This window comes from Callospermophilus lateralis, chromosome 14 (assembly GCF_048772815.1).
Source record: "Callospermophilus lateralis isolate mCalLat2 chromosome 14, mCalLat2.hap1, whole genome shotgun sequence".
Lineage (NCBI taxonomy): Eukaryota > Metazoa > Chordata > Mammalia > Rodentia > Sciuridae > Callospermophilus > Callospermophilus lateralis.
Genome location: NC_135318.1, coordinates 10,519,515 through 10,535,118, shown reverse-complemented (window position 1 = coordinate 10,535,118; position 15,604 = coordinate 10,519,515). Strand labels below are relative to the sequence as shown.

At 39.3% G+C, this 15,604-nt stretch overlaps 1 protein-coding gene across 1 annotated transcript in view; it reads left to right on the top strand.

Moving 5' to 3' along the window:
• The window catches only part of Nbas (NBAS subunit of NRZ tethering complex), a 324,412-nt gene that overhangs the window by 212,676 nt on the left and 96,132 nt on the right, over positions 1-15,604 (top strand). The window contains exons 39-40 of the mRNA XM_076833054.2: positions 7,359-7,435; positions 7,816-7,953. Coding sequence (XP_076689169.2) covers positions 7,359-7,435; positions 7,816-7,953 — 215 coding nt within the window. The remainder of the gene's footprint in view (positions 1-7,358; positions 7,436-7,815; positions 7,954-15,604) is intronic.

The following is a 15,604-nucleotide window of genomic DNA, read 5'->3' as shown; positions in this document are numbered from 1 at the left end:
AGGATGCTGGGATTGTAGCAGCATAACTGTTATGAAAGCTGCTTTGCACTCTCTGGTACCACTGTTTTGTGAACATATCCTTTTATTTCTTTTAGGATGGAATTGCTTAGTCAAATATTGTGCATTTGTTTAGTTTACTAACTACTTTCTTTCTAGCTGTTGTGATTTTTCTGGGCTCTGGTTTTCTATTTGAGTTTTACTTGCCCAATATGGAGTGGATAGTGGCTTGCCCTCAGGTCAGAAGCTGTAAAAATGGAAAACTTACCAATGCCATTCATTCTTCCAAATGGCAACTACCTTAAATTTTCTGTCTGCTTTTGCTACCTCCCAGTGCTTTCTGACACCTGTTTTTTTTTTTTTTTTTTTTAATACTATAAAATATAAAAGTAAAAGTCTGTACTTTTCATTTGCAGGAGGGCTCTTTTAAACAGAGAACCTGGTCATGGAAGCATTTAAATAGTTACTGTTCTGGTCACTGTGGTTCCTCAGATGACTGTGGGTTAAACTCAGAGTTGTAGTTTTCTAGGAAGAGGAATAGAAAGCCCAGATGCCTTTTTTCCTAGGATTACTTCCAAGAAGTCAATTTATGAATGAAGCTGTGCCTGGTGCAAAGAATTCTGGACATATTCCAACTTGCTTGGGCAGTTAAAATAGATGTCAAGAGTCTATCGGGAAATGGACCCCAGGTATATTCAGGTGGAGAACTCTGCCAGCCAGCAGCAGGCTTGAAGTGAGAATTTAAAGAACACATGGCCATTTGGTAGTGACTGAAAATTACAGTTGTGTGTATTGCATGATTCAGTAATTCTGCTTTTAGGAATTGACCTTATGAATTTGTTCACACACATTAAAAATAAAAAGGACGTTTGTTCATGATAATAGCATAAGAATTGTCAATATCCTGGTAACTACTGCTAGGGAAAGATGCCAGTCTTATTTTGATATCTTGTTTCATGTTAGAACACAGAACTACTTTTCTAAGTTTGGTCAATTTACACAAGTTTCCAAGTTCGTGTTAAAAATTCAAGATAATGTTCTTTGAGGATTTTTTAAGCTAATTCATACGAAGTACCTATCTTGTGTCTGGTTCACCAGAGAAGATATTTCAAATTTATGGGTATTTTTGTTCTCTAATAATTTTGTTCTTGTTATATACAGCAAAGACATGAGCATAGGCAGAGCTTAGATACAGATTGATTTGCTTGGCACATAGTGTAGGGACAGTGGCAATTAAAAGCACAAATTGTTTGGCTCATATTAATGGAACCCTTAAATGACAAATAATAAAATTTACTTTTATTTTTTAGGGAGTGGGAAACTAGTGAAGAGTTTGGTTTTGTTTTAAGCTGGAGAATGACAGTTTTTGACGTTTTAAAATTAATATGGATCTGCTGTGTGAAAAGGGGATTGGAAAAAGACCATAGGTACTATATAGAGTTAGGTTGTGAGGTTGTTAAAGAGTCCAGTGTATAAACAATGAAAAGCTAACCTTGAGTCTGTGGGAGTGGAAATAGAAAGTATGTGTGCAAGTTCTCTGGAAGTGATTCAGCAGGATTTGTGCATGTTGGGAGCAGAGAAGAGGAAGAAGTCCAAGATGACTCTGGAATCTGAGCTTGGCTTACTGGGACAGCACAGTGCACTATTTCAAGAATTTGAAAGATATTGGGTAATGAATGATTAATCTGCGTCAGGCCTAGTGACACAAGCCTGTAATTCCAGCGACTCAGGACTGTGAGGCAGGAGTATCATCACATGTTTGAGTTCATCCTAGGCAATGTAGTGAGACCCTGTCACAAAATAAAAAAATGAAAAGGGCTGGGAATGTGGCTCCAGTGGCAGAGCACTGCTAAGTTCAATCCACAGTACCACACCAAAAAAATGATGAATTTGTGAAAAATTTGAGTAGCAGCCATGTCCAATAAATAGTTGGTAATGTTGGTCTTGTGAGATGGATTAAATATAGAAAGAAATTCTGAGAAAATAGACCAAGGTTCTGTAGAAGTTAAGAATGTAGCTGAGATCTGCAGGAGAGAAAACCTTAAGTGGGACTTGAGAGAGTGATAGAACAATGGAATACCTTCAGTGAGCACTTGTAGTGGGAGGGGAAAGGAAAAGAAGCATGGGGTGTGGGGAGCAAGAGGATCTAGCCACATACAGAGGACTACTTGAGCATAGGTGCAGGAGAATTAATATTTTGGAAGCCCAAGGAGCAGCTATCTAAGAGTGTCTAGTTCTCCAATGACATGTGAGAAAAGAGGAAGGTCACTGAGTTTGGCAACCTTTAGGAGCAATATCAATTGGATTTTGGGACAGAAGGACTTGGAAAAAGAATGAGTGTCATAGTAATGGATACAGTGGGCCAGATCATTCATTTATAAAGTTTAGCAGGTAAAGAAAGGAGACTGTTGCTGCAACCTCTCTGCCATAGCCGTTAATTCAGAAATCTTCAAGGGGTGATGGGGGATTGAGAAGACGATCACGTATATAGAGAAAGGTGGGACACTGTACTCTAATGGAGGAACAGAGACCCAGAGCTACCTCAGCACGTTTATTACATAGGTTTTATCATCAAAAGGTTATTTTTGGGAAAGTTTATGCAAAGCAGATAGACTGAGGGGCACAGCACTGGTGAGACATTAGGGTTATTTTTTTATGCTCAGAATTCTCCATCCCTAGGAGATGATATCTGAGTTCAAGGTCCCAACTGATAGAACTCTGTGCCTTTGCACAGTTTCCTCAGGCTGGGTGTCACCATAGCAACTGGGCAATCTTGACCTGTACTTTTACATGGGAAGTTCTTAGTGCAAACGCAGCCATGAGGCATAGTCGGAGATCATGATCCAGGTCACTGCTCTACTGAATTTGCTAGAGTGGCTAGTTTCCAAGGGAAGAATTATTTTTCTTTTATGCAGTCCTAAACATATATACTTATGTATTAAATATATATGTAACACACACGGAAAACTGCAACTTATTCCACGGACAATGTTTGAGGAGAAGCTAATTCACATAATTGTTGAGTGCTTTGTGAGAAGCTGCTAAGTAACAATAAATGTAATAATAATTACAAAATAACAATAAATGCAGTAACAGAACTGCATCAGTTAATCACGTGTTACTCTTTAAGCTTGCCATCTCTTCTGAGTGAAAGTAATCTTCCTGCTTAAATGTAGTTGTTGATTCATTAGTAATTATGATTTATATAAAATAGAAGTATTACCTTTGTTACCACTGTGATGATTGTTAATGGAATAACCTGTTACCATTTTCAGGGGCAAATCAGATGTGTCCTAAATAAAATTTTTGCTTTCTCGAGTCTTTTGTTTATGGAGGGAGCAAGGGAATCTACTGGGTGCTGTCTACATGCTAGAGAGCTGATGTGCACTTAGTGTTTCCCTCATTTAATCCTTATTTACATATGAGGCAAAAATGCCAAAACCCAATATCCAAGGTGCTCTGAAAACCAGTAGGGTCTTTGTAACTTGTGTGGCCTCAAAACTTGAACTAAATTGATGTGAGTCTATTCGTAGGCTTTGCCTATCCTACTTAGTATGAGTGTTCAAATATTTTAAAACAGAAATATTAATGTCTTTGATTACTGGCTTCTTCCAGATCACTTTGATGACATTGTCATATAATATACAATATGTGTATGACATAACCTTCTGATGTCCAAACATTCCAAATGCTGAAACTCAAATCTTAGGACGTTATAGTTCTGAAGATGTTTTTTCCTCCTGGTGATAGTTACAGATAGTTGGAGCTCTGGGAATTCAAGGTTAAAGGAATAATTCTGTAAAGTGGGCCCATTGTGCGAGCCGTTGACATAACTGTCTTTTAAAAAACAAATCTCCCACATCCTTACCTGCCTTAAGTCAATAGGATATGTTACATTTCTTAGCAAGTACCCTGTTATATGAAGGAGAAATGCAGACCCGAAATGATAAGCATACAAGTAATTCTTTAAAAGTGGGGTGGAGGGTACTTTTGTAACCTTTACACAGATTAGATCCCAGAACTCAAGGAGGTAGGGGTAATTTTCTCTAACCAAAGAAATCTATGAGAACAGATTCCAATTAGAACTGGTCAGTGTGGGCCAAAGTGACCTAGAGTTGTTATGCACACAGGGGACCTGAAATGCTGCTGTTGTACAGCTGGCAGCCAAGAGTCAAGAGGTTTCTGAGGGGGAATCTGTGAAAACTCGCCTGTAACCCCCCAGTAAAATATGAGGGCCAAAGAGGTCTGCCATACACTCTCCTGAGCATGTCCCCTTTTTCCGTCCTTTCTAATGAACTCATGCCTGCTACTTTGAGTCACATGCCTGAACTCTTTGTGGCATGATCATAAGAACAGTGAGAACTTCTCTGGCAATCTTGACTTCCTGGCAGACCTTTGCTCTGGAGCACTGGTATATCATTCTACCTGATTTTGTTGGCCAGAAATTCATTGTGTGTTCATAGGTTTTGTCTGAGTGGTTGTTCTAAAATGCTGGGGATTTTGTTTTTCTCCAGTTATGGGGGGAGACACAGGCATGGAAATGATTGTTAAGATGTAAGAGATTGATATTAAGATTCCCAAAATAGGAGGCATGGTATACTACACATGGGGAAACCTGGGTGGGTCAAAGGCAGAAGGAGCCGGGGGAAAGCATGCAGAAAGCCTCAATTGTGGTTTTCATGGAGGGAATGGGTTTAGCCTGGTAGACAAGCTTGGGCGAGTTCGATTGGGCAGTATTTCTGATTTCGGCATCTCTAAGCTTACAGGGGTAGTCTCTAGCTGGTTTAATGGTACTTACTCCAGGTGTTAGGACAGATTATTGCTGCCTGGAATATAAAACACTACCTAGAGGAGGGTTCAGAGTATGGGCCCTGAATTGGTTGATTTCCATGTCAAAACTGCTCACAGATGAGTTGTTTATTCTCTCTAGCAATTAGCCCTGAGAGGGCACTTCCTCCAGGATTACCTTCTCCAGGTCAAAGCATCATAAAATAGAAAAGTGAAAGGCATGATTCACACAGTGATGTGTATGACTTCTGTATGGGTGTTATTGACTGGGAACACACATTTATATCTTCACTGCTTGGTGACAGTGACCCTTTTAGGCAACTCTCTGAGGGTGATTTTTGTCAGGAGTTTGAGCTCCTGGAAATTTTCTTCCTGTCTTCCTTAGCTTGCTATAAATGTTGTATTCATTTATATATATTTAAGAATATTTCTGACCATTTTGTGAGAGTAGTTGTGATGTAGTGTAACTGTAAACTTGCTGGAATTTAGGTGTTTGGAGTCTTCCCTTAAAGAATAACTTCTGTAAACATTTATTCTGACTGTGTGTCGTCATTACTTCGTTGCTTTTGGGGGGGGGGTGTTGCTTTTGTTTTTCATTTAGTTGTTTTATTTTGAAATTTGTTGGTTCTCTAGCATATTTTTCAGACTATCCCTTGAGGGTGCTTTGGTTTTCAGAAACAGTCATATACACATTAAAATTTGTAGAAAGATTGAGTTGATGTGATAATAGAAAAGATGTGATGAATACATTGTCAGTAATGGAACTTAATTTCCCAGGTGGGTCTGAGATTGGGTCTAACCACAACTCTAAGAAGGTTCAGTAGGAGCTGGAGAGCAGCTGCCTGAAACAGGGACTCCTTTGAAGAGATGGTCCTAATTTGGATAAATGGGTTCAGATATACTTTTTGAAAACTGTCTGTTTTTATGCTTGAAGAAGGAAAATATCTAAATAATATTAAGATGGAAGTGGGAAAAAAAAAAACTAGGTGAAATAGGTTGAATAGTCCTGCTGTCAGACTCTTGAGAGAAGATTGTTTGAATGCTTTTGTTGCAATTGCTCTTTTTTTCATTTATCTTATGGGATACAGTAACAAAGTTATTGTTTGGTGACACTTTTTGTTTTTCCAAATAAAAATTCTATCAGTAAAAAGCGAGCTCAAGGATGAAGGGAGTGGCAGTGGTGGGGAAGGCTTGGCACACTGTATTGCCCGCTGATGTGAGAGTCATAACTAGGTGCTTTGGGAGAGAAATGAGTTGGGAACGTTTGGAAAGGGAAGGAAGGCAACCTGCTCCGCTCCATGCAGGTGTACCACCGTCCTGGGTACAGAGGGTTCCAGAGGGAGCAAAAGCCTTCAGTGAGTGCTTGGAGCCACCCTTCTTCGGATTTCACAAGTTTTTTCATTAATGTCCTCTTTCTGCTCCAGGAGTCAATCTAGGGAACTGCACTGCATTTCTTTGTCTCATCTCCCCAGTTGCCTTTGTTCTATGACAGCTTTTCAGTTTTGTTTTTCATGCCTTCAGTAGTCTCAAGGAAAACCAGCCAGGCATCCTGTAAGAATTTTGCCTCAATCTGTCTTTGTCTGATTTTCTTCTCATGATTCGACTGGAGTTATGGGTTTGGGAAAGAATTGCACAGACACAAAGCATATTCTTCTTACATAATCTAATTATTGTTTAAATCATCAAATTTTGTCTAGATTAACTTTAAGATCTAGACTAGCTTTAAGAATTCTAAAATGCTGTGCTCATATATTTTATAGGGCCACTGTTATTTTTTATGTAAATATTTCCAGTATTTTGAAATTTTGACCTATAGTTATTCCCAAATGATAAGCAGGTAGGGAAAGTCCACACCAACAAACTCGTAAGCAAAGCACAAGACTGGTGTTCTTTTTGTGGAGTGTGAACAGAAGTGTTGTTGGAAGGAACAAAATCATGTTATAGTAATCAAAAGATTTATCCTACATTTGTATTCCCAGAGCTGTTTGACTGCACTGTACTCATATCATAACCCTCCATAGTATCTGTCTTTAATGTACATGATCATACAGCATGGCCTGGGTCTTTACCGCCACACTTACTGGCATGTTTACACTTAGACTGCAACAGTCACCCTGACAGGATTTCCTGGTGTATAAGTGACCGATGGCATACTTGTTTCCAGTTAGGCAAGATTACTATTCAATGTTTCCCCCTCCCCCTCCCACTGGGGGTTAAACTCAGGGGCACTTGGCTACTGAGCCACATCCCCAGCCCTATTTTATTTAGAGACAGGGTCTCACTTGAGTTGCTTAGTGCCTCTTTTGCTGAGCTGGCTTTGAACTTGCAATCCTCCTGCCTCAGCCTCCCGAGCTGCTGGGATTACAAGTGTGCACTACTGTACCTGGCTATCTAATGGTTTTATGTCATCTGTTTAGATGATGCTGAATAGATTTTCATAAAAGGTCTTAAAGAGTCCTCCTAAACTAAGTGTCTGTTTGCAATCACTAGGGCTCAAACCATGACACTTAGTGACTGTGGATGTCTTATGGATCCTTAAGTTCAATCATGCATTTTTTTTTCTCTGCATTTAGTTCTTTTGCAGCTAGCAAGTGATGCTTTGCCAAATGATATGACCTTGGCTCTTGCATACCTCCTTGCCTTACCACAGGTAAGCCTGCCTTTTCCATTATAGAAGTACTTAAAAGTGAGTAAACAGAAAACCTGTACTGGGGATTTTTATCAGTAAAATTGTTTATAAATATGCCATTTCCTTCTGGTGTTTCTTGGGTGCTGAAAGGACCCTAATCAGTATCCAGACAGTGAATCCTACAATGTAGCTTAAGTGTTGATATTTAAATACACTTTTACATGCATGGGATCTGCTTCATAGTACCTTCTGAGTTTTCATATCATCACGATAGGTTGCCCAGCAGTTGGAGTTGGTGGGATAAGAACTTTATCAAAATCTAGGGCAGTGACTAGAAATGGAACAATTTAAATGATCTCTTTAATTTTCTTTCAACTGAGTTATATCTTGTCCCTTCCTAGGTGTTAGATGCTAACAGGTGCTTTGAAAAGCAGTCCCACTCGGCATTGTCTCTCCAGTTAGCAGCCTATTACTACAGCCTGCAGATCTATGCCCGACTGGCTCCATGTTTCAGGGACAAGTGCCATCCGCTGTACAGGGTGAGTCCTCATGTTTTCCATGTTACTGATGAGAAAGTTCAAGCATTCCTAGAATAGTCAAAACATGTTTTTTTCCCTTTGTATCCCAAATGCTTCCAAGTGGCAGACAGGACTTGCCTTTTCTGTTAGACACAGTTGCTTTTCCAGGTATCAGTAAGAGGTAGAGCTTCTGATATTTATTATGAATACCAATTCTTTTCCCTAACTTTTCTTTCATTTATTTTCTAAGTGCTTAATTAGGAGATGCTAAATGAAGAATTGGCTTTTTAATTCACTGTTTCAAAGGAAGATGGCTATCTAATAAAGTAGGCCATGTAATATTTTGAGCCATATTGTACTTTCATTTATTTTAAAGCCAGAGGTATGACAATAGTAATTGTATAGATAGAATGTTGAAACATTATTCCTCAAGATATATGTACCTTCTTTTGTAGATAGAAAAGTTTTAACAGATGCTTATGGGAAGTTATAGCCATCCAAGTTTCTTTGTATATACAAGTTTTAAAAGATCAGCATTAGGAAATGATCTACTTTCTTAAAATAATTGGATTATTTTAAGAAAATAAGTACTTAAAGAGTAGATAAGTAAACTTTCAAATCAACTAGACACACAGTCTACGATCCAAATTTTATTGAGGGAAGATTCTCCTTTCTTGACCTTAAGCAGACAATAACTTACCTGCCACAGTCATCCAGAACAAATCTAAGAACTCTTATTCCAAGTGTCTGAACATATTCCTTTTGAATCAGTTTTTATTTAAGAGAAGAGGGACAGCCGGTGTGCTACCCACCACAGGTTAGTCTCCCAAGGACACTGTCATCATTTGGTGTGCATAGTTCTTAGGCATAGTTTTATTATCATGATTGTGTTTGGCCAGGAAATAGGAATGTTTTCTTCTTTTACTCAGTTGATGTATGACTTTATTGGGGGAATTTAATTTTTTTTTTTAAAATAGCTGCTGCTACTTTGTTGAGTTACTTATTTCACTTGCAAACTTGTTCCCCCCCCCCCCAGAAGGTCAGGTTCTCAAAATATATCTGATTGAATTATCTCAGTGGAAACCATGTGCTGAAATGAGGTCTTTCTCTTTCATTCCAATTTATGTCATTTATATAAAGCTACTACTTTGTGCATGGTGCTTGCTGTACCTTTCTTGAATATAGAGAATTGAAAGAACACCAGTTAGCTAGATTGTTGATCTCCTAGAGCATCTTGTACTTGCCGCCCTCTCCTACTGGCTTGGTGTCTGACCTCGGTGAACTCGGTGACCTCGGCACTCACTGTCTGGGCATGTAAAGGAGTCATAGGAGCTGTGGATTAGAGCGGCAGCAAGAAGATATGCAAAAATTTCTAGAGAGACGTGTTAAGAGAGTGAGGAGAATTAGAGCCTCTCCATTTCTTTTCATCTCTCTGCCTCATGTCCTCACCCTAATTCAGTCTCATTTCTTTACCTAAAGTCATGTCTGCCTCTTACACATCACTCTTTGTTTTCCTGTCTTCAGGCATGTTGTACTCTCTGCCCAAAGTACTTTTCCCACCATGCCTTTGCTAAGCTAGTTGGTAGGTGCCTGACCAGTATAGCTTTCTTCAGTACTCCCAGGGTGAGGGGATTCCGTGTGCTTTGGCACTGCCTTATACTTGCCTCTGTCTTGGCACATGTATGCTAGTTTTTGAGTTTTTCCTTTTCATCTCACTGGATAATGAGCTATTTGAGGATAGCGTTTGTCTTTCTTTATTGGGTTTCCCAATGCATAGAGCAGGACCTGGAATATAAATAGAAATGTTTACTGGGTAGGTGACTGACAATTCATAGGTAATTCTACAGCACATACAAGATAATTGAATTTACATATTGTGTATTCATCAAATATTTATCTTGTGACTGCTGTGTGCCAGGAAGTGTTGTAGAAGAAGCAAGAGTGAACGAAGCATAGTGAGCCCTCCCTCTTTTAGGAATTACATTCTAAAGGCATAAATAGAAGAGGTGAATCAAATAGGTACTAAAACAAAAGCAAAGTGAGGTAGAAGAAGCTGGCATGTGCATGTGTGAAAAATACTATTTAAATAGGGTCCGGAAAGGCCTCAGTTGAGAAGATGACTTTGACTAAAGAAAAGGGGACATAAGCAATACTGTGCAGATACCTGAGGGAAGAACATTCCAGACAGGAACAAGCAGGACCAAAGGCACAGAAGTCACTTTTCTGTCATACGTACTATATTATTTCTTGTAAGGTATTTGAGTTGATGTTTAAATTTTACTATATAAAATTCAAGGCATAGAGGACTTGCCTGACCCTGGAGAAAAGTGATATACATGCAGACTGTGCTCAGCCTTTGTTAATGGCTATGTGGGGGCCCTTCTCTCTGGCCAAGAAAGATGTCAGAAAGGGCTGTGACAGCAACAGTTAGTGGGAGTTGCCAATGGACAGTACAAATAGAAAACTAACCCTGAAGAGGTACTTGGCTCTTTTAAGTTTTTTTTTTTTTTTCCACATTCATTCTGGTCTTTGATCCTTTGCGCAATCCCATTTTACAGAAAAGGAATCTTCTCTGGAGACGGTGGTTCAGAAAACTGTGGTGACTTCCCTGGGTGCTCTGGTGGAAAGCACTGTCCTGTCATTGAGAGCTCTGACTCCAGGCTTTCCCAGCCTGTTGCTTGGATGTACTGCCACTCTGCCTTTGTGGCAAAGGAGGCAGCGTCACTTTTTGTGGAGCTGAGTGATCTCTCTGGCATGCTAGTGTGTGGGTGATTTCCAGCAGGATATTTTCATGGGTAGTTCTCAGTCTGGAGGTAAAACCTCAGCTCCTGTAAGTGACAGATAAGATCCTCAGTGAACTGGCTGGCTCTGCCTTGCCCTTCCAGGTGCTTTCCTGATGCAACGTCTTTTGAAGCCTATGTTTAGCTGTTCAGAACTTTTATTTCTCTGAATTTAAATCCTTCTCTGTGCATGCATATACAACCTGTATTGCAAGCTACCCGCTTCTTCCGCACTGTATATGGATGAGTCAGTCCACAGGTGCTGCCTTCCCTGCCTCCACCACAGACACCGGCCTTTTCCCCCTCTTTGCTCTTTGCATGTGCCCCAGGCAAGTAGTTCTTTTGGGATATTATAATTGATGTACATCTTACCTTATTTGAGTGTAGGAATACCACTGCCCCCTGTGTCCCCAGGACACTGTAGTTAAAAAGTGACCATTAATTGGCAAGTGAATAACTTCAGGAATCATATCAACTGAGTGTGTCAGGAAGCTCTTTAAGCTTTCAGATTTGTGGTTTTGAGTCCTGAACCTCTAGGGTTGAAAGGAAGTACAGGTAGGTATAATAGCTGGATGTTTGAAGAACACAAGAGTTTTCTGTTGATTGCCTAATGCCTCATTATTTGAGTCTTTTCAGCATCTTCCTCTGTATAAAACTGCACTGCTGAGTTTGGAATTAAATATGACAAACTCCTGATGAATCATCTTGGAAATTGAAATCAAAGTGGTTTCAATTTGTTGCCTACGCATAATAACACCCAGTGGAGCTTAGCTTTCACTCAGTTGTCAGTTTAGCTTGTTTCTCATTCCACAGTTTTTTCACATTTTCTCTTTCCATCCCTGTCGTTATGTGCTGTGGGGATGCTAACTGAGGTTGATAGAATGTGCAGGAGTTCTGGTACAAGGCCTGAGCATCATGCAGGGCAGCAGCGTCCTGAGCCAGCCACAGAGGCCTTGGAACTTGGCAGCTTTGTGAGAGGATCATTGGGGCAGTGCGCCTCACGTGCATTTTTCTTTGTGGTTTTGTATGATTATGATTGGCAAATGGTCAGTAGGAAATCATTTTCTCTACTAACCTTTGCCCTAATTAACTTATTTTTATATTAAAGAAATGATACGCACGTGACCAAAATATGCAAGTGGTTAAAATGATACACAATAGTTAGTGTTTCTCTTTTGTATCTATCAAAAAACATTTTATGGCTATATATATTTATACAACTATTTTTAGGTGAATATGAGTAAACCTTGCATATTGTACTATACCTTGATCTTTTTTTCACTTATAGCTCACCTTTATAGTTATTATAAATGTATCTTCAGATACAGTCTTTCTAGCATTCTTTTAAGTCTTTAAGTTTTCAAAAGATGAAAATGGAAACAAATTTTTTAGTTTATAGGCTAGGGAAGCAAACACAGCAGTGATGAAATTCAAAGCTTTATGGTAGACTATTTCTAAAATGTGTTTTTTTAAGTTACTAATTGAAAATACTAACTAGAAAATTATCTCAAGCAAAATAACAGTCCTAAAGCAGAAATGTACCACCTGAATAAAACTTCCTGAAAAATATTACCAAGTCATTGAGCATTATGTTGTCACGAATATTTATGTATATTTTGTTTTTACAGCGCTTTGACCATATTCTTTAAATAAATTTTATTTAAAAGCCTGAACTGCATTGCCAGATTTTTTGGGGGTGGGGGAATAAACTAATCTAACTCTTCACACTTTACTTTTTAAATTCCTGATGGCTTTTATGCTATTAGTCTTTACTGTGAAGTTTTGCAATATCATTGTGAATACTGAATATTTCAAAGCTACCTATGCAGTCCTTCACAATCTTCTCGGGGGCTGAAACTTTCATACTTAGGAATCAGCATCTTATGAATCATGTCATTGTCTTGGGAGAGGACAAGAGGAACAGAAGTTTAAATGTATGCTATACACCCGAGACCTTTGAGTGACGGCCAGTATGAGGCCAAGTAGAACACTCGTGAAGACCTGGTCAGTTGGTGTGAAAGCAGTGACGGGAGGCCAAGGAGCCAGCTGCAAGACTACAGCTGTAGGTGCCTCAAGTGCAGACTAGGTATCTGGGGAAATAGGACCAGTTGTTCCTCTCTCACTGCTGGTTGCTGTGAGGGTTGAGTGAGAATCTTAGGGAATGCTTCAGAAGCTTGAGATGCTGTGCGCTTGGATAGTGTGTGGATGTGTGAGCTGAAGCACTGGGTTAAGAGGGGATTCTTGAATTATTTTAAGAAAAGTGGTGATACAAGCTCAGGGGGGAAATTTTTAGTAAAATTTGGATTGAATGTTTGAAGCAATCATAACCAGAGTCCTTGAGGAAGAGGTAGAAAGAGGTTGTGGCAATAATAAAATAACTGGCGGAGGTAGCTAGGACTTACTACATGCTTATCCACCCAGTCTAATTTCTTATGAGAACTCTAGAAGCGGAAAACTAGATGCTTAGGAGAGAAATGCGAGCAATCTAGGCCTTTGCTTCCGATTCTTTGATTCCCCTCATACCTAATTTTACTTTTCCTTAGAAGCCTTGGTGAGAAACTATCTTTTCTCCTTAGTATTATTTTACACTATAAATTGAAGTACCTGAAAAGCTTCCTATGCACTTAAAAAATACTTATTAATCCATAAATTGACAGCCATTGGAAGCCTGCTGTCAGAGAATTAAAGGAATAACCCTGTTCACCTCCATAAGATAATCTCAAAAGGAAGCATATCAGACAGGTAATTGAAAGTGCTTTTCTTGTTCATGATTCTAAAATAGTGTTCTTCTACTTAGAGAAGAACATAGATAGGTCTCTCAAACAGAGATGATATTAAGAGACAACTGTCTTAAGAGGTTCTTGGTAATAACCAAGGCTCAGTACATGTATAATTACCACTAGGACTGTTCCATTGAAATATTAGATTTTTGTTCTTAAATATTTCTTGGGCATAGTGAATAAATTTGTACAAAGTCTATGAAATAAAAATTACTCAGAGTAGCCAGACAGTTTCTACTTAAGTGAAGGAGAAGAGATTAAAGTTGTTAAAACTGTGGGAATCTTTTGGATATAATTTGTGGGTCTGAAAAATTATATTTTTCAACAAATCTGTTCTGAATATTAGTGGAGGAATAAATGAGAGAGCTGTAGAGCTTCCTCGTTTCCACACCTGGAGGGATTTACAAGGGTTTATTTTATCTTAATGATTGAATTCTTGTTACATTCATAGGATTTTAGTCTTAGGTGATCATTTGGTGAAGCTCGTTTTTTTCCATCTGAGGAAACTGAGCATCAGAAGATCGAGAGGGAATCAATTGCTCCCTCCTTGGAGTTCCCAGGACTCTTGGCTTGTGGTTCTGTAATGAGCTTGTATTCAGATGTCTTCTGTGAATTGCTTATGTGCACGTTGTTGACAATCAGTGGCTTGTAATTCCTTGAGAGTAAGCTCTGAGTTCAGTTTACTTTCATAGAATAGTGGGGAGCAGGGTCCTTCCTCCCAGCGAACCACAAGGAGGGTGTGTTTACTGATATTCTTTTATAGGCGAGGAAGCAGATAGGAAGTAATTTCAAATTGCCTCTATTCAGTGAGGGAGCTATATATGGGAATAGGAACTAGAACTACTGACTTAAAAGCCAGCTCAGGGGGCTGGGGTTATGGCTCAGCGGTGGAGCGCTTGCCTAGCATGTTCGAGGCCCTGGTTTCTATCCTCAGCACTACACAAAAGGTATGTGTCCAACTACAACTAAAAAATACTAAAAAGAAAAAAAGCCAGCTGAGTGTGCCCAACTTCACCATCTACCTGGTGCATGCACAACACTGTGTTCTGGAAAAGGTGAATTTATGAAGTACACATGGTCTCTGCTCTCCAGATGCTCTAATGTGATGTTAAGAGAAGGCAATGCAAATTATATAATAGAGGTACAATTAAAGAGTGCGTGTGTGTGTGTGTGTGTGTGTATGTGTGTGTGTTTTAAATGCCTCTTAGCAAGTTCCATCATTCTCTTCATTTTTTTGAAATTGCCTACATCTTGCCAGACTTGATTCCTATAATAAATATATAGGAGCATGTATATTATATGTTCTCACAACCCTGAAAGCTGTGTTATTACTGCCAGTTCATAGTTAAGTAACTTGCACAAGGTCACTTGTCTTCTAGCTTCTGCATGTCTGCTTATTTCACCATACCCTGATATCTTCTTTATTGGCAAAAGGAGATTTCATCTATCCTTCTTGTCACATATGAATGTGCAAGTTTTATGTGGAGACTCAAACTTTCTTTCTGGGTGAGAGCTGCATAAATATTAGTAGCAATAATTATGCTTATTATTGCTGAGCGCTGCCATTTTGTAGCTTTGCTCTCCTCTTTGCCTTGGAATTTGTATAATAAACTGTATGAGAATGTAAGGAGAATAGAAATAAGATGTCTTACTACTGAGTTGAAGTGCCAAGTGTGTGCACCACCCCCCTTATGATGGAATACAGAGCAGGTATGAATGGGCTAGCTGGCCCATGAGCCACATCCCTGTACCAGAAAACTACAGAGGAGACTGTGCCCATGATGGCTTCAGGGTGATACTCCAGAGGGTTCAGTCAACAGGTGGAAAGGGGAGGAGGAGTTTAATGTAGCCATAGTCTCCCTAAGAGCGGAGGCATTGGATCCCCTTTGCTTTATTTCCATTGCCGGAAATACTGTTATAGACAGTTGGTTCCCAAATAGCTAACTAATTGCAGTTAGATGTGGTTTATTCACTTCATCTTTCCTTCTGACTCTATCTGCCTACAAAGGCCTTAGCACATATTCTAGCCTTTTCTGGAATTAGTATTCCTGTTGACTATTTTACTACTGACACCTGAGTAATTAGCATTCATGTTAACCTCTTATAAGGAGA